An 18,704-nucleotide genomic window follows, 5' to 3' on the forward strand; every position below is an offset into this window, starting at 1 on the left:
ACAAGCAATGTCGCCCACTAAAACACTGCTTTAGGCCAATTGTAGCGGGCCGTGATTTTGAATGTGATATTCATTTATGGTTCAGGTATGTGCGGGCGTAGGGACTCGCGATCGCGTGTATCATCGCGAAGGGTTCGAACATTTGTACGTTAACGTGCTCGATCGCGTGTGCGTTTGTATGTCGCGTATGCTAACGTGTATGTAACTTCGCGTGTATAAATTCTATTTCATAACCGTGCGCCTTTCGCATATTTGCGTGTGTTCTGGAATGATCGCGCGCAGACCGTGAATCTGACACTTAATTTTGTACGGTTCAGATTCCAGAAGAAAGTGGGTTCTTCCATATCATTAGAGTTCCCTGTCATGTCGCCGTAGAACGCGTGGTCTAGTGGATAAGTGCTTTATTTTTTTTATTGGTCCAACTGAATATATGGACCTAAATTGCTAGAATGAAGGCCAAAGATTTCCGGACGTGACCGATTCATGATCGCAAGCGTTTGCGGGTTCGCGTTTGAGACCGCGATTGTAACTTCGTAAGTACTAAAACGTTCACATAATTAACGGAATGTTATCAAGTTTACGCTATCACGGGCATAGGTGTGCGTAGATGATCGCGAAGGGATTAAGCGTTCGTATGTTAACGTGTTTGTCGCGTGTATGTGACTTCGCGTGTATAAATTCGATTTTGAAACCCTGCGGCCATTTATATATTCGCGGACTGTCATTCTGATATTTAGTTTTCGGTGTGCGGATCACATTCTGACAGGGAGTGAGTTACCCCATATCACTAGAGTTCCCGGTCACTTCCCGACGTGACCGATTCGTAATCGCGTGCGCGAGGGCATTTTTGTAGGTTCCCGCTAAAGACCGCGTTTGAGAATGTGTGATTGTTAAGACGTTCACTATCACCATCTTTGCAGACCCAGCTGAAGGCGGGTGTAGAATAGCAGTATAGGACTCGAAAAGACGAAATAAAAGATAATATATGAGAGACGTAATAGATTAGATACGTAGATACAGCTGAAGTTATGATCATCACATGGAAGACATACATTAGTACCTACTTCAAACTCTACCATTACTTGAATAGCCAACCACCACACATAGCACATCCTTTCTCAATTATCTATTTGGTACTGGTTGATTGTTGGTTATGAACGGGTAAATAGAGGAAAGGTATAGAACAGAAAAAAATCTCATATCAGCCCTCCCGGCCACCTCGATACACAACTATCGAGGCGAATTGTAATCAACATCTTGAAGCGGACTTCTTATATAAATAAAATCCTGAGTAGTCATAATGATTGGTGGATTGTTAACATGAGAACTAATTAACCTCTAGTAGTAGAGCTTGGTGCAAATAAAAAAAAGAGCGAAGGTTCCTTATATTTAGATAACTCTATTGAATCTATTGTGGCTTGATGATGTTTACAATACCATCAATCCCATCAACCTGCGAGAGCGATAAAGAAATAGATATTGCATGCATCTAAACTACTTTTAGGTGTTTGGTTATGTGGTTCACGTGGATTGGATTTCTTCAAAAGCTACGTGTTTCAGTTTATTAAGTTGATCTAGCTGAGCATTAACTAGTGGCTGAACAGTATGTTTAAGAGAAGGTTCCATCCATAAGAGATTGTCATCTCTGTTTCTGAAAACAGCGAATCCGATTCGTTATAGACGAGTGTTACTCGCCATCTTCACGAGCCAGCCAGTGACAGAGCGATGTAAGAGATAAAAACACCCACCTTCAGTCTGATCATCTCTTATAGATGACAATCCATTGATCTGAATCGAATGACTCGATCACTATGCTCAAGATCAAATGAGTCCTCGAACAGCCGAACCAATATGTTCCCCCATTTGAGAGTAGAAACATCCATATCAGCCGTCCGCCAAAACACTCGATCGAATGATTATTAGTCATGAGATTCAGAGATCAATGAACCAGCACTCGCTCGGATCTCCCACTCTTATCGACCAAGCAAGAGTACGCGCCCATCAGGCTCATTACCCAAGCCCAGGGTTTTTTGTAAGGATTTATTCAATGTTAAACATAAAACGTTATATTTTGAAATTTGTTTTTGTGATTCGATAGTACGTTCGTTTCGATAGTACGTACTCTAAACGAAGCGAAGGTGTACGTACTATCGAGGTATACCTGTTTCGACATTTTAATTTGCCGCAACTACGTCCTCAGCACGCTTCCTGAACGCACAACAGGTTGTGAACTCCGACTCCGAGTCCATATCTCGACAGGTACTAGTGGTGTTTAGAACAAGCCTCGGTCTTAATGAAGCGCCATACTGAATAATTCAGCTTAGCTTAGTTGACCGCCCGTGAGTTTCCCATGATTGATCAAAGCCTGTTGAAACCAACTGTATGATACTTGGGAGTAGTACATCATACTCAACGTGCAACCTAAAGAAACTAAGATTATAGTATGATCAATAACGTAGATGGCCACGCCCATGCAGGAAAATTTTGGGATGGGAATGAATGTTATTCCAACACTTTTGACTATTATGACCGAGAAATTCTCTGCATCATCCACAAGTGTCGCAGGATAGGATTGATGTTAGTAGGTAGGGAAATGATTCAGGATATATAGATATTGTGATTTAGCTAAGTACTCACGCGCCTTGTCTTTTAATTTTAGATCAAAGTTTTCAGGAGTGCGACCTCCAGTAGAAATGCGAATGCCGAATAGGCATTTTAAGAATTATTTTTCCGTGGGGCGTTACATAGCAGGATGGGGCCACATGGAATATAATACCGTGAAAACCCAATTTTATCAGCACCCGATTTTATTCGCCCCCGATTTTATCCGCCTCATATGAAAATCGATAGTTGATAGTTTTATGGGCTCTAGCAGACGAACCAAATTAAATTCGAGTAAATCCTTTTTTGAGCATATTTTCCTTATCCTAGAGATCCGAAAAACGCAAAAAAAATTTTTTTTGGTGTAGGACTACGTCTTTGTTTTCGATATTTTAAACGCATATAATTCAGCTATCTCACGACAATTTTTCAAATTTTTTCCACATATCGCACATAGATTCCAATAGATAAACCCAAAGATTTTTAATATCATGGCATTACAAATTTAAATAATGTACTACCTAGACCAAATATCACGCATTTACACACAAAAGAGAGCGCTTCCCAGGTCCGACACGACAGATTTTTCTATGAATGACGTAATCATCGACTATTTAAAGAACGGATTTGGCCGGACAAGCTCAGTTGCCTGTCGAACGACAACCGGAGCAGATCACAGCGCTGTGTTTTCACAGCCAGTGTAGCTGAGTTAGAAGTCCGTTACACTGGGTGTGGAACTACGCTACTCAGATCCGTCCAACACGCAACTGAGCTTGCCCGTTCAAACAGTATGCTTTCTTTTCTGTTGTGCTCGTTTCCAACACACTTTTATGTACAATCTCGAACCTATTGTATTCGTACACAAAATACGAACACAAACACGGTTAACATAGTGTCGTGGTACTAGTTGTCTCTTTCGCTCTACCCATCATCATCAGCGTTGACTCATTTTGTTTTGTGCGCTTGGGTTCAATGTTTGAGGCGAATGTACGCTAAGAAATAAAAATATGCATAGTTAGCACGCTTTCTATTCCCGTTTCTTTTCTTCTGTTGTGATTTTTATGCATTCTCTAGCATAAACTTCTAGTAAGCATTCAATGCGTGGATAGACCGAATATGTCCAATACATAAAATGTACTGCAAAAGAAACGAGAGGCAGATAGAAAATCTAATCTATCTATCTATATCTAATTTGTCAGCAGGGTTACCATATTCACAGATTCTTCTGTAATGTCACAGATTTTTTTTCACAATTTTTGATCGCGGATGTTTTCCACAGGTGGCAGATTTTTGGCATTTTGATTAAAATTTTCAGATTTTCACAGATTTTTGGAAATATTGTGATTTTTTTTAGATTTTTCGGAAATTTATCACAGATTTTCTTCCTGTTTCAGTTATCACAGATGATAGAAAGATATTTTTGACCGAAACACAGATTTCAAAGTGGCGTCCCTGTTTGTTAGCGGTTGCTTGCGTAACCTGCATGATAGCAATCTGTGCTTTCGTTGCGCAAAGACGAAAACTTTCTTAGCAACAAATTTACGCGGATCGATGGAAAGCACAACGAAAGTTTATTGTTAACGTTCTATCAATTAATTGATTCATTTCCACTTCACGTGATTCATTTCCACTCAGCCTATCCTATTTTGAATCTGCTAAAGGTACATACTACAAAGCCCTTTTATGGATGAATACACTGCCACTCGAAAAACCGTTACAAAAACGCACTAATAATTTTTTTTGCGTTTCAATTCGTTTATTTTTATAGTTTCGATATATGATTAAAACCACTGCATTCGCTATATTTGTATGCGTACTTTAGGAAAGTTACAATAATGGCAAAAAATAACTAGAAAGCTTGGTCTATACATGGAATGTTGTCTAAAATTTGATTTTTCTTCACCGGTCAGGATTTTTTACCACACACAATCGAAAAGTTTTTACCATTTTTAAAAAGCTGATCTTGTGCTATTAAGATTTAATTCCAGATATTAGTTCGGTCACGGTTTTCTGCCTTCTTTCTTCAGATCATCTCAAATAAGCTTAATCGGATTCGATCACCTACTACAAATGAAATGACCTGATAATCAAGAAGGTTTGGTTCAATATGTAACATTCGATGTTGATTGGTTGTGCTTAAACTATACGTAAGAAATATATATATATATATATATATATATATATATATATATATATATATATATATATATATATATATATATATATATATATATATATATATATATATATATATATATATATATATATATATATATATATATATATATATATATATATATATATATATATATATATATATATATATATATATATATATATATATATATATATATATATATATATATATATATATATATATATATATATATATATATATATATATATATATATATATATATATATATATATATATATATATATATATATATATATATATATATATATATATATATGATTTATTATTACTCTAAATGTACTAAGAAAATAAATATTTTACATTAACTAGTATTGTCCTACGTCTACAGTTCGTGCAACCCAATAGGGCTGCTCCTTGTAGTTTTTTTTAAATTTTGCGCAGTCGACACCCTTTAAGGGAAATTTAAGCTAAATAATCAGGAAAGATTATGAGACTATATCTAGGAAATAGGAATCAGAATATATTGGATCAAATGGCACGTTCCCCGTACATAGTCGGGGATTTGTGCCTTATATGTCCCGATTTTGTCAATGTCCCCGTTTTATCAGCCTAAAATTCACCAAGGGACTGATCAAAACGGGTCTTCACTGTAGAGGTAATGATATGATTATAGCAATATGTACGAAAGTCACTCGGGTCGGGATCAATGTCTGATAATTCGAAACGAGCGATTTAAACTCCAAAGAGCCGACCATTGGGAGTACTGCTTCTTATTAACACTTCAATGATTATTTCCAAAGTTTGCAGTACAAAGCAAGCACACAAAAAGCATAAAAGATATCGCAAATTAATATGAAAATTCACTGCGAAATGTTAATAACAAGTTGACATCTCCACTCTTCCTATCAGACACGTTTCCATAACTGGGTTAAACGCCAAATTGCGAACGGCATGCGTAATAAATATAATAAACACAACGACAAGGGCTTTTGATCCATCGGCGGCCCAGGAGAAGAATGGATGGGAGAAAAGCAATACTGGCAAAGACCGATTACCATATGAGCGGTTCAAACTCGAAAGAGTGACCCAAAGTACTGCACTGGATGATTTTGAAGAAAGGACCAGCAGTGCGATTTTACGAAGTTTTAGCTTCCGATGGCCCTACATTTTCTGACAGAGTGAAGTTCTGGAGTAAATTCTGGAGTGTTCAAATGTTTACCACTCTTTAGGAAAGCAAAGGTAGTACAAAGCTAGTGTCAGACCTTCACGAGACCTCAAGAAGTCTTTTGGAGGTATTTGTCAATATAGATTTGTCGGTAGACGGTTCCAGATTTAATAAAAAAACTGCACTGTGCTGTATTTCTCCTTAATCGAGAACAATTTGGTAAAAACTATTTATTCTCGATTAAGGAGAAAATTGTTTAAAACCATCTTTGCGCGTGAAGAGCACACAACCTATAACCAAATTAGTTATGGAATTGGCGTTTCGACTTCGTCTCATCAAAATCCGACACTAACTTATTTAACGGCCTAAGCTAGGGCCGGATTTTGGAGCTAGTGTCAATCCAGCGCTAGCTTGGTCCGTTAACTAAGTTGGTGTTGGATTGTAATGAGATGAAGTCTAAACGCCAATTCCATAACTGATTTAAAAAAAAAAACTGGCTTATTTTGACACTCCTACAGATCGCTTGTCACACGAAAACTTTTTGTGTAATTCGACAGCTTCTACTTAGGCCAATTCAAAAAAAATCCTACTTGAAAGTTTACTTTTTTTAAATACGGTTTTAAACCAAACCTTTGGAAGTTATACCTTGGCGTGGAAGAGCCGGTACTTAGTATAGAATTAGACTTCAACCTTTACGGCTATTGTACAACCGCCAGAATAAACCTAAAACGTTGCTACTCAATCGGGAATACTGAATCAGAAAAGGTGACAACATGTCAGTGATTTACTCAATATAAAATGAATAAAGTCTATGATGCAAAAACTTAAGGTCCCTCCAGGTTAAGTCTTCGATACGGCTCAATACCTTTACCTAGGAACTCCTAGCATTTTACGACATGGGAGCAGGTTCCCAGTAGTTCTAGTCTTGGCTGATATAGTGAAAAAATATTAGCCCGCGGACACCACACGGCTTTCAATTGTGTGGTACACTGTCATTTTAGTAAAACTTACGCACTACACGGAATATCCACAGAATCAACACTGGTGGTAACGTCACAATTGCCTTTGGATGTGCCGTAAATTTTTTACTCAACTTTTACGCTTGGCATGGACGTCTGTTCTGTGCCTAAATTGAAGTTGCTTCTCAGTTTCGCAGGACCCGGAGGGAGCTTGGCCTTAAGCCCACTGCTCTGTCACCGATGTTACGTGATATTCGTTATGGTATATTGTTTGTATGAGCGCCCTTCATAAACAATGTCTCGCAGAATAGAAATAGTCTAAAATACATGCGTGCTGAACTTAAACTAATTCAGAGTATTCCGGGAAAACGAGTGGATCACAGATTTACTTGCAAGGGGCCGCAGATTTCAACAGCGGGTCGGCGGCAACTTTGCCCAGCGAATCTTCCTTGGTCTCGGTGATGCGCCAAAGCTGAGTTACACTGGCTTCGCCTTATATGTCCCGGGCCCCGTGGTGGTGGAGGAACGCTACGTGGGAAGCTGAGCTGCAAGCAACCGGGCGGGTCATAGGTGGTGGATAATGCTTAATCGCGATAGCAACTAGTTGTGATTCGCGACCCGAACCAGCAGCGGGGGCTGACTGCGGGTGTGGTAGGACGAGGTAGTGGGCCCTATACGTCCTAGGCCTAAATACCACATGCCCTAAAGCAGCCCTGACAAGGCGAGCCAGTGCCGCCTTTAAATAAGCGCTTAGCCCAAATCCCTCTCCTCCCGTTATCCTTCCTTCCTTCCTTCCTTCTGCGGCTGTTCGCCCATCTAAATATGGAAGCTGTTCTTCAATGTCAGCTTCTTTCACCGAACAGCCTAGATAAGCCATGTAGTGTCGGTAGTGGTTGTTTCAACCGGCTAAGAATTACACTACGGACTACCTGTTTCAGTGGTAAAAATCTACCATACAGGGAACCCCAATTCCATAGTGTCATGCGACCCGTGCTATGGGTAAAATTGTTGAGGGGGTTTAAAACATTCTCAATGGCGAACGGAGCCTGGGAAGAGTCGGGCGAACTCCCCAGTACGCTGCATTACGCAGCGGAACGTTCACTCTACACTCCGATTTTTTTCACCGATGATCCACTTAATTTTGCCGAATTTTTGTTGGCTGGGGGTTTGCAGAGACTCTCGGCTGATGGTAGTTCGGTGAAGTTTTGTTGAGTCTCGATTATCAAATTTCGATGTGTACAGATGAACCTGCCCAGAGGCCGTGTGGTATCCGGCCTAGAATTGAGCCACTGGAGTCCTGCTGCCATGTCGTAGGAGGCGACTGAAAGTAGGAGACCCTAAGTCAAGGTGTAGTTCCGTGCCGAGGACTTAATGATTGGAGGGTCTAAAATATGCCAGTCGCGCGCGGAGCATTTTGGGTTTTGCCCTTGCTGTGTTATGCGAATCTCTGACACAGTGGACCATTATTTTCTTCGCAAATCGTGGGAATCAAATGATCATGTCCCATTTAAACCTGATATGGCTCGCTAAATGCGTTAACATCCCAACTCGCTTGGTGTCCTCTAGTTGTTGTGCAATTTGTGTTGGAGATGAAATGTACAGTTCTCTAATCAACAATGGTTAGAATAGCACAAGTCAATCTCCAACATAAACGTACAGCAACTATGAATTTATCTCGACTCATGCAGGAAGGTAAAGCTTCCATAGCATTGGTTCAAGAACCGTATTTCCATAAAGGAAACTTCTATTTTGGAAAGTTACTTAACACTGCCTTCATTGCTTACAACAAGACAGGCATGACTAACCCACGTGAAATGCCTCGTGCTTGCATTCTTGCAAATAAGGCTATTGACGCGTGTCTCATATCGGAGCTCACAACTCGCGATATCTGTGTTGTCACAGTTACATTGACTGTCGGAAACGTAGACAAGAAATATATATACTGTTCAGCATACCTACCGCATAACGAATCATCTCCTTCTGATGATTTCAAAAGCGTTGTATCATATTGTAGCAGAAATGGGCTTCCGCTCATTATCGGCAGTGATGCGAATGCTCATCACATCATTTGGGGCAGCTCAGACATCAATCTGAGAGGCTCTGAACTGATGGAGTACATAAGTAGTACAAATCTCCATATTCTGAATGTGGGAAACCGACCAACTTTTGCGAGGTCTGGGAGGGAGGAGGTGTTAGACATAACACTTTGCTCTGATAGAATTTTGCATGAACTGGGAAATTGGCAGGTTCCAAATGAAACTGAACCGTCTCTATCCGATCATAAATATATATTTTTCGAGCATTTTGATGTCACCTTCAATGTGGTGACATATCGTAATCCTAAGTCTACAAACTGGGACCTCTTTTTGGAAAACTTAGCGACTAAATTTCATGGATATTTTCCAACAATTAGTCAACTAGACGACTTAGATGACGTCGTGGATACGACAAACTCATTCATATTAGCATCCTACGAAGAAGCTTGTCCACTTCGTACTGTTAAATCGACTAGGGGAACCCCTTGGTGGAGGGCTGAGCTTGATAGAATGAAGAAAGTTATGAGAAGAGCTTGGAACCGGCGTCAGCGTGATGACTCCAGGGCTTTCAGGTCAGCTCGTAGTGCATATAAGAAATGTCTTAGATCTGCAGAACGGGCTGGCTGGCAAAGCCTATGCACTAATGTCTCTAGTCTGAACGAGGCTAGCAGATTAAATAAAATTCTCTCCAAATCGAATGATTTTCAGATGAACTCCTTGAAAACCAGAGATGGTGTTTATGTGACAGACGAAAAAGATGTTCTTAATTGTCTCTTCGACACACACTTTCCAGGTTGTATCGATCCGGAGTTGATCAATGTTCACAGATCTCATTCTGGTGATTCGGACTCGTGGGCGCTAGCACGCACATTGGTTTCCACTGAATCGGTCAAGTGGGCAGTTGACAGCTTTGCTCCATACAAATCACCCGGAAAAGATGGGATACTTCCCGTGCTACTGCAAAAGGGATTTGATATTCTTAAACATGTCTTGAAAAAGATTTTGCTTTCCAGTCTTGCTACCGGGTATATCCCGAAAGTATGGCGAGAAATAACTGTTAGATTTATTCCCAAAGGGGGGCGCTCAAGCTATGAAGAAGCCAAGAGTTTTAGGCCTATCAGCTTAAGTTCTTTTCTTCTGAAAGCTTTGGAACGGATAATCGATCATCACATCAGGAACGTTAGTTTAGTTGAATATCCTCTGCACAAAATGCAACATGCATATCAGTGTGGGAAATCCACGATCACTCTGCTTCACGATGTTGTTTACAACATTGAGAAAGCCTTCTCGCTCAAGCAATCTAGCTTGGGTGTATTCCTAGATATTGAGGGTGCTTTTGACAATGTGTCCTTCCAGTCTATTCTGGAAGCGACGCGCGGTCATGGGATACCTGCATGTATCTCAGGTTGGATAAACGCAATGCTTAGTAACCGCATACTTTGCTCGTCACTGCGACAGGCTGAGATACGGAAGTTGAGTATTTGCGGTTGTCCTCAGGGCGGCGTTCTGTCACCTTTGTTATGGAACTTAGTAGCTGACGGCTTGTTGAAGAAACTCAATGAGCTTGGATTTCCAACCTACGGGTTTGCTGACGATTACCAAATACTAATTACTGGATTTTGCATCGGAACAATCTTTGACTTGATGCAACAGGCATTAAGAGCTGTCGAACAGTGGTGTCGACAAGTTAAACTATCAGTTAACCCAAGCAAAACTTCAATGGTTCTTTTCATGAAGAAGCGAATAACAACCGGGGTTCGTCCCTTGCAGTTCTTTGATTCTGAGCTGCTGTGTGCAGATCAAGTCAAATACGTTGGAGTCATATTGGATTCCAAACTGAATTGGTCTGCTCACATTGAGTTCAGAGTCAAGAAAGCGTGCATGGCCTTCGGGCAGTGCAGACGAACTTTTGGAAAGACCTGGGGTCTCAAACCTAAATACATCTATTGGATTTACACGACAATTGTACGTCCAATACTGTCATACGGATGCCTTGTGTGGTGGCAGAGGGGAGAGGTGGTGACAGTCCAGTCAAAGCTAAACCATCTGCAAAGAATGGCGCTCATGGCGTTGACTGGTGCTTTCACCACGACTCCGACTGCTGCTCTTGAGGCACTTCTAAATATCAAACCATTACACATACACTCAAAACAAGAAGCACTATCATGTGCATACAGACTGCAGGTTACTGGGCTTTGGAACAGTAATCATGTTGATCTTGCTACCAGTCATACACGATTGTGGTCACAAATGGTTACATGGGGTGAAGATATTCTTGCTCCCAGCGATATTACACTCACTTGTAGTTTTCCTTACAGGACATTCCATGTTAAGATTCCCTCTCGAGAGGAGTGGTTGTCTGGCTTTATGGAAAGACAACAACAAACGCAAGTGGTTTGTTACACTGACGGTTCTCTGATGGAGGGACGTGCTGGTGCTGGTGTCTACTGTCGTGAAATGAGACTGGAACAATCTCACTCACTAGGTAGATACTGTACTGTATTCCAAGCAGAAATCTTTGCGATTATGTGCGGGGTGCAATCGGCCCTTCAACTGAGTTTGTCCGGCAGAGTTATAAACTTCTGCTCCGATAGTCAGGCTGCAATCAAGGCCCTTAGCTCAGACAAATCCCGGTCCAAGCTAGTGATCGCGTGCCGAACCCAAATCGAAGAACTAAGCATTGTCAACACTATCTACCTTGTCTGGGTGCCCGGACATTGCGGTATTACTGGAAATGAATGGGCTGACGAATTGGCCAGGGCAGGTTCAGCGATTGACTTCATTGGTCCTGAGCCCGCGCTGCCAATTTCGACAAGTTGGATAAGGGAAAAAATACGGTCCTGGGCTTCGTCCGAGCACCGCAATTATTGGAGAAATCTACAAACGTGTCGCCAAACAAAGGCGTTTCTAGAACAACCATGCCCAGTGGTTTCGAAAAATCTCTTACATTTTTCGAAGCTCCACTGCGGCATGCTGACCAGGGCTTTAACCGGCCACTGCAAACTCAATTATCACATGGCAACTATTCAGCGCGCTGAGTCTTTTTCATGTGATCTTTGTGAATCCGACTACGGAACTTCATATCATCTGATATGCAACTGCCCAGCGCTAGCGCAATTGCGATTACGAGTCTTCAGCCGTCCTTATATAGACGAAACCATGTTTGGTCGACTGAAACTCAGAGACATACTAAAGTTTCTTATCCAATGTGGTAAAGAGCTTTAGGCTTATTCGCAGGCAAGTTGAACTACTTGTGAGTTTAATTTACCTGTTGTTTATTTTTTGTTTTGTGCTGTTTTTCCCACCCTTCCAAGTCTACTTCCCCACACCTCCTTGTCCTTTCCTTCCGCTCAGGAAATGATGAAAACACACGGCAAGGCACAAATCCCCGACTATGTACGGGGAACGTGCCATTTGAGCCAATATATTCTGATTCCTGATTCCTGATTATATGTGCAAGGGCAATGTGATAACCGATAAATCAATATATTTAAATTAATTCAATAAATCATCTTGACGATATCTAGAAACGATAAAGTTAACTAGCGTCTGGATTGAATGGTTCATAATTCGAAAGAACGGCTCGTGATATAAAGAAGGGTAAAAGGAATAATTTTAATTATCGAAACGCTGTATGGAAAGCTAAAACTCATAGGCAATCATAATAATGGAATCAAAAGCAAAACATGCGTCTGGTGGATTGCAGTTCTAGTGCGCTGCATCGACAAAAACCTGTAAAATCTATACTATACTACAACGTATGTAAGTCATATGTCAACAATCCATTATTGCGAAAAAGAACAAACACAAGAATTTCAAAAATGAAGCACAAAGGAACTACTCATATTTAAAAGAAGGCAAAATCACTCATAAAATGTGTTCACTCGAAATATAATCACTATCAGGTAATGGAAAATAAGACAACTATTATTGCTTAGTGCAGCTTTAACCTTATGGGTCATTCGCTGATAAACTACACATTCGTCTCTTATGCCAAATGACCTTCAGTGAGATCACTTAGCAAAATTACACCAAATGTCCGTTATGCCAAATAACCTGCAGAGTGATTACTTCTCAAAATTATGCCAAATGCCTATTATACCAAATGACCTTATGCAAAATGAGTATATGGCAAATGGCCCGCTCCGCCTATTTCTTTCTGTCCAATTGAGCAAAAGTAGGTATGGTTCAAAATAATTATTCCTCTAATCAGAGAAACGTGGGTTCTTACCTTACATACCTCAGTCATTTCCTAGAGAGCCTACGCTAAAAACAAACTTTTGGATTTGTTTGTTTGTCTTTTTTGCTCAAAACGGCAGAGAACAATACAAAGAGGAATTAATAGTCTTAAAAATTCACGCACATTTTAGATAACAAAAAACCGCTGTTTTCTTGATGGCCTTCGGTGCAACCCGAAAGGTTGGTTGCACTCACAAGTGAGTTAAGAAACTGCCAGCGAGACTTTTTCTGCGAGTCAAGCGAACGAACGCGGGTTGCTTGTGTGCCATGTACATATTAAAATACGTGTGTTAAACCACTAAACGAATGCAGTAGCAACTAACTCAAACCGTGGGATGCTTTTAATCTTATTTGTTATAGGACAGTGAATTTCTCAGCGCATGTTGTGCATCAAACATGTGTGTGTACGTACCTTTATGAGCAAAAAGATTTATCACCCACAATAGAAGGTAGTTATAACAAGAAAAAGACAAAGTGTTCTAGAATATGCTTCAATGATCCAAATAATAATGGTCACCATATTCACATATCAATCTTTTGAATACTCTTCGAATTATCGGTTTATTTTTTAATGGTGAAAGATGAACTTTGGTTGTACTGCCGCTCTACGCATAATTGTCTCATGTGTATAGAGAATCCCATGGCACATGGGCAATTTATGCGTATAGCGGCAGTATACAACAGCCACAAATGAGTGATCAACTATCTGAAGAAAGAAACTTCCAGGTTTATTACCCTACAAATCCTCTCCTAATTTTCATTTCTTTTTCGTTATACACTCGTGCAAAAGTTTATTCGTTATTATATAGGTAAGCAAAATCACCTTTACTACAAAAAACAAGTCTGCTGGTCTGGTGCTAGGTACAAGATTAATGCACTGGAGTACCTTTATTTAGATAGTAATGTTTGTTTTGTAACATGAGGCTTTACTTCTTCAAACACTGGAATTTGTTGCGTTACCGTATGACGTAAATACTGAAAACTTTTTTGCGGATTTTCGGAGTTAAACCAATTTTTACAGGTTTGTTTATAAAAAATATGGTACCAAAGTTAAACTGGATTATTACGGAGATTTGAGATTCGAAGATTTTAGAATACCAATTGTCCGGATTGCCCAGAATGAAGTGGTTTGCATGATTTTGACTTATTGTTATCCCGTGATTCATTCGTAGAGCAGGACATGCTTCGTATAACCTGCTTTCAAAGTATTAGAATGGAAAAAATGGAATGGAGATATAAACTTCAGTGCAAAAAATCGGACTGCGGCTCTTCGATTTAAGTCGTTTGGAAAAAAATACTTTTCTTTACCCGAATTTTAATCTTGAATATGACGATACACGAACTTTTCTGCGAACGAATTATTTCGAGGCCACTTTTTCTGAGTAGAACTTTTCAAGCCAATTTAATAATGAAGTATCTCACCCCAATCAAGGTTTGCTTGAAGTTTATATCCTATTTAGCATAGCGAATATGCCATTTTGTTGAGCTGTTTAGCGAAAGCGATCACTAATTCAGCAATTTAGTGCAATTGACATCAAACTCAGAACAACAGTGAAGGATTAAAAATATGAAAATATGTATCAGAAAATGCATTCAATAAGAACGGTAAACGTATGCACCACAAATCAAAAAAACTATTGCTCATACCTTCGCAAGCACAGATGGTCGTTTCCCGTCGACATTTAACCGCCGAAGCCAGGTGTTTTTATGGATCTCTCGAAAAAGTGCTCCTCCGCTGACGCGCGGTTCCATCGTTCATTCGACCCTTATACTGCTATTATACTGTACACAGCTGCTTGAGCTGTAACTGGCAGGCAGACTCGGCTGTTTGCTGCGAAACAATTGTTACTTGCAATCACCGCCCGCTGCAACTATGACCACACACAAATGGGTAGAATATTTCGTTCTACTATTTCACTGACATGCACTAAACTCATATCGCTTTACTTAAGCACTTAAGCACAATTTAAACAATAGATCATCTATTCAAAAATTATCTTCTATTTCTTCACTTACACCTGGTGGGCTTATCAAGCGCCAAAACTTAATTCAACTCTTCGGCCTTACACTTGGACACTTCGATACAACACCGAGCACACTCCGATCCAGTCGGTAGGTTTCGAGCGAATGAAACACACTCAGACGGCCACAGGGTATCGCGGAATCTTTGCCGGTACGGTGAAGAAGGTGATCGAACTCCACTTTCGACCGTCCGCATCCGTTGGTTTATTCACTATTTCTTCCTCTTTATTTGCACTTTGGGCTTTGTTGCCATTTGCCCCGTTTACAACTTGGCTCCTCTCTTGCGCCGTCGAGAGTTCGGATATTATTAGCAGCGGTGATCCGTAATCTGCGCTCGTTTTTCGCTGATCGCAGCTGATTGGCTGAACGCGGCACTAATTATTTATTACTGCGCTTCCAGCAATCCGGTCATCGCCGTCAACGGTAAGAGGAAGAAGATGAAACGAAAAAAGAAATTTTGGATGATTTTCTTCATTCAGCTCAGTGTCGTCACGCTGTGCAATTACAATTGGAATTCGATTGAATGAAAACATAAATAAAAAATTAACAGTTACTATACAGTGGCTCTCGTGTGTGACTGACATTTTCGGTTGATGCACCGAATGGAGTAAAGTTCGTGGTTTGTGATAAAGGTATGGCAATAAACTTCTGGCGCTGGAACGTCGACCTAATGTCAATCTTAGTAAAATTTATTTACGACATTTACTAGTTCAAAACGATCAGAACAGAAAAAGTATTACTCGTGTACTAGGGTAAGGATGGAAAATCATCAATGTTTAGTTTCTTTATACCAACTGAAGCTTTATTACCTATTACCTAATCACTAAACGATCGAGAGTAGAATGTAGAACCATCGTTCACGTATTGTTCGATATGGAACGATCAGCAGATGGGTGAGAACGGTAAATACGAGAGAAAACTGATCGATGATGCGGAAATAATTACTTATTTGATAATGACCACTCGCACAGGAGAAAAAATGTTTAATAAACAAGCGTCAATATCCTCTCCATCAGAAAGAAATCAAAAAGATGCAGATACCTACACTGAAAAAAATCCAAACGTTAATTCTATTTGCTTCAAACCGCTTAAAATTCATATGAAGAAGAAATGCTATTGTTATCACGCTCACACATACCTTCTATGTGTCAACTGTATAAACTATGTATGCACACACATAAGTTATATGTGCATATTGTTATAAAATGGGGTTTTATGTGCCTAATAGTTATGGAATGTGAATGTAAGACTAATATTTCTTGTAAATACACACATTAGGTTTATGTGTTAGCAAATAGTGTCTATATGCCTCCGTCAATTGCAAAAATCTATGTGTAAAATCAATAGGCATAACGTTTACTTTTTTTTGAGTGTAGGTAAATGGATTTGTTTCGTAATGTGCATTATCGACACCGGCAAGATTGCAAGCACAAAGAGGATGAAGTGAAATAATATCTGACGGAAGGAAAAAATAAGTTTATATTCCAGAATTGGTTTACTTTTCACTTTTTTACAGAGATTTTCATTGTCGGGGAGAAAATTTATCCGGCTTAGGGCCGATTTCTTCACCCTCGCTTAACTTTTAAACCAGGTTCACCAGTACGTTTAAACCTGGCTTAAGCGCTAAGCGAGGGTGAAGAAATCGGCCCTTAGTTACATTTAAGCGCGATTCAGACGATACATCAGCTTCCGTCAACGTCAACGGAACGTCACCGTTCCGTCAGAATAAGTTAAATACGTTTCTTTTGCGCCCGTTCACACGTGCCGTACGTCAAAACGTTCCGTGCCGTTGATGTTGTGTATGAATGCCTCCATTTAACTGCATGTAACTTATCCTGACGGAACGGTGACGTTCCGTTGACGTTGACGGAAGCTGATGTATCGTCTGAGTCGTCCTTTAAGATTATCATCACAACCAGTTGTGTTAGTGTGGATCTGTTGTATTTTAAGTGACACTTCCTCTACATTAGTGTGACCCGGGTTACCAAAAATACAGAATAATCTGCATTTATACAGATTTTTCAGCCATTTTCAGACCAAGAATATGCATGTGCAGATATACAGATTTTTGTGTGTATGATGCACATTTTTGAGAAATGATGTTACAAAAACTATTTTTTGAAATATTTTTTTTTCAGTTTCAGTAATACATCCTCTGTGTCTCTCTCAGCTGAGCCCTCTATATTAAAATATATTTTTACTGTGGTCGAACATTCTGAAAGGTAAAGGTTTGTAATACACTCAGGTTAGCACCCAGCAAACGCCTGGCTGAAGTCTATTTCCAGAAACGTTAATTGTAATGCTCTGTGACTTTGTTAATTCTCAATTTTTTGTCCGAAAATTCGATAGCTACATGGGTCGACCTAATGTATATAACATTATATATCAACAAAAGTATTTAAATGAAGAAGAAAATTATTTTTCCATTGTGCACATCGGTAAAGTTCAAGTTTCTGGATGTAAAATATCAGAACGATTTGTAGTGTTTTTTTACGTAAGACGTAGACAGGTGCTTGCTTGACTGATTTAAACCACAGGAATTAATATTTTCGATAGATAATCCAGCAAAATCCAGGTTAAACGACTCAACTGGTTCGATACAGATATCGGCACAGATTTTTCGAGGAATAAATACAGATGAAAAGATTTTTTAGGACAAAAATACAGATTTAATTTTGGCAACCCTGAGTGTGACCAAAGTGGAACTGCGGACATTGTTCTATAACTCCTATACTATGATAGACGATATCGGGATCGACATCGTGTCTGCTCGGTGTAGTTGAATGCTGTAATCGACGGTGTCCTTCGGAGAAGAATCGGATCAGCATCGGAGTTTTTGTCACTAACATTATTCTTCGAGGGATTGTGAATTCCGTCCCGTTTCAGATTGCAGATTCAGATTGTTCAGATTCCTTTGCTCCGGTAGAGATTACAAGTGTAGACCGAGTACGCAAGATTCCTGACCGTAATTGCTTGCTCGATCTCCCTGGTAATGTAAGGTGTTCTCTAGTCCCTGAGAATACGAATGTAGAGGTTGGAGTTCGCATGTTAACAGCGGCGCTTTCACATCAGCTCCGTCTACGTTGAAGAATTCTGAAGCGGACCTTAAGCGGACCCTACACGTGCAGAAAAATTGACAATAAATCGATTATTGATCAATATATTGATCGTGTAAGGGTATCTTGAAAATATTGATCATGTAGAAATCAAATGGGATTGACGGATTGATGCAATCTTGTCAATATTTTTATTGACAATATTCTTGTCCCGTGTAGGGTCCGCTTTACACGAGCAGAAATATTAACAATAAACCAATTATTGATCAATATATTGATCGTGTAAGGACATTTTGAAAATATTGATTCTGTGGAATTGAATAGGGATTGACGTATAGCGGACCCTACACGAGCAGAAATATTGACAATAAATCATATATTGATCAATATATTGATGGTGTAAGGCCATCTTGAAAATATTGATTCTGTAGAATTTAAATGGGATTGATGGATTGAAGCAGTCTTGTC

At 39.7% G+C, this 18,704-nt stretch overlaps 1 protein-coding gene across 1 annotated transcript in view; it reads right to left on the reverse strand.

The window, feature by feature from the left end:
* Nucleotides 1-18,704, reverse strand: part of LOC131677498 (mucin-2) — a 61,766-nt gene that overhangs the window by 33,417 nt on the left and 9,645 nt on the right. The window contains exon 2 of the mRNA XM_058957340.1: nt 14,806-15,568. Within this exon, the coding sequence (XP_058813323.1) occupies nt 14,806-14,910 (105 nt within the window). The 5' untranslated portion in view covers nt 14,911-15,568. The remainder of the gene's footprint in view (nt 1-14,805; nt 15,569-18,704) is intronic.

This window comes from Topomyia yanbarensis, chromosome 1 (genome assembly GCF_030247195.1).
Source record: "Topomyia yanbarensis strain Yona2022 chromosome 1, ASM3024719v1, whole genome shotgun sequence".
In the NCBI taxonomy this organism is placed as follows: domain Eukaryota; kingdom Metazoa; phylum Arthropoda; class Insecta; order Diptera; family Culicidae; genus Topomyia; species Topomyia yanbarensis.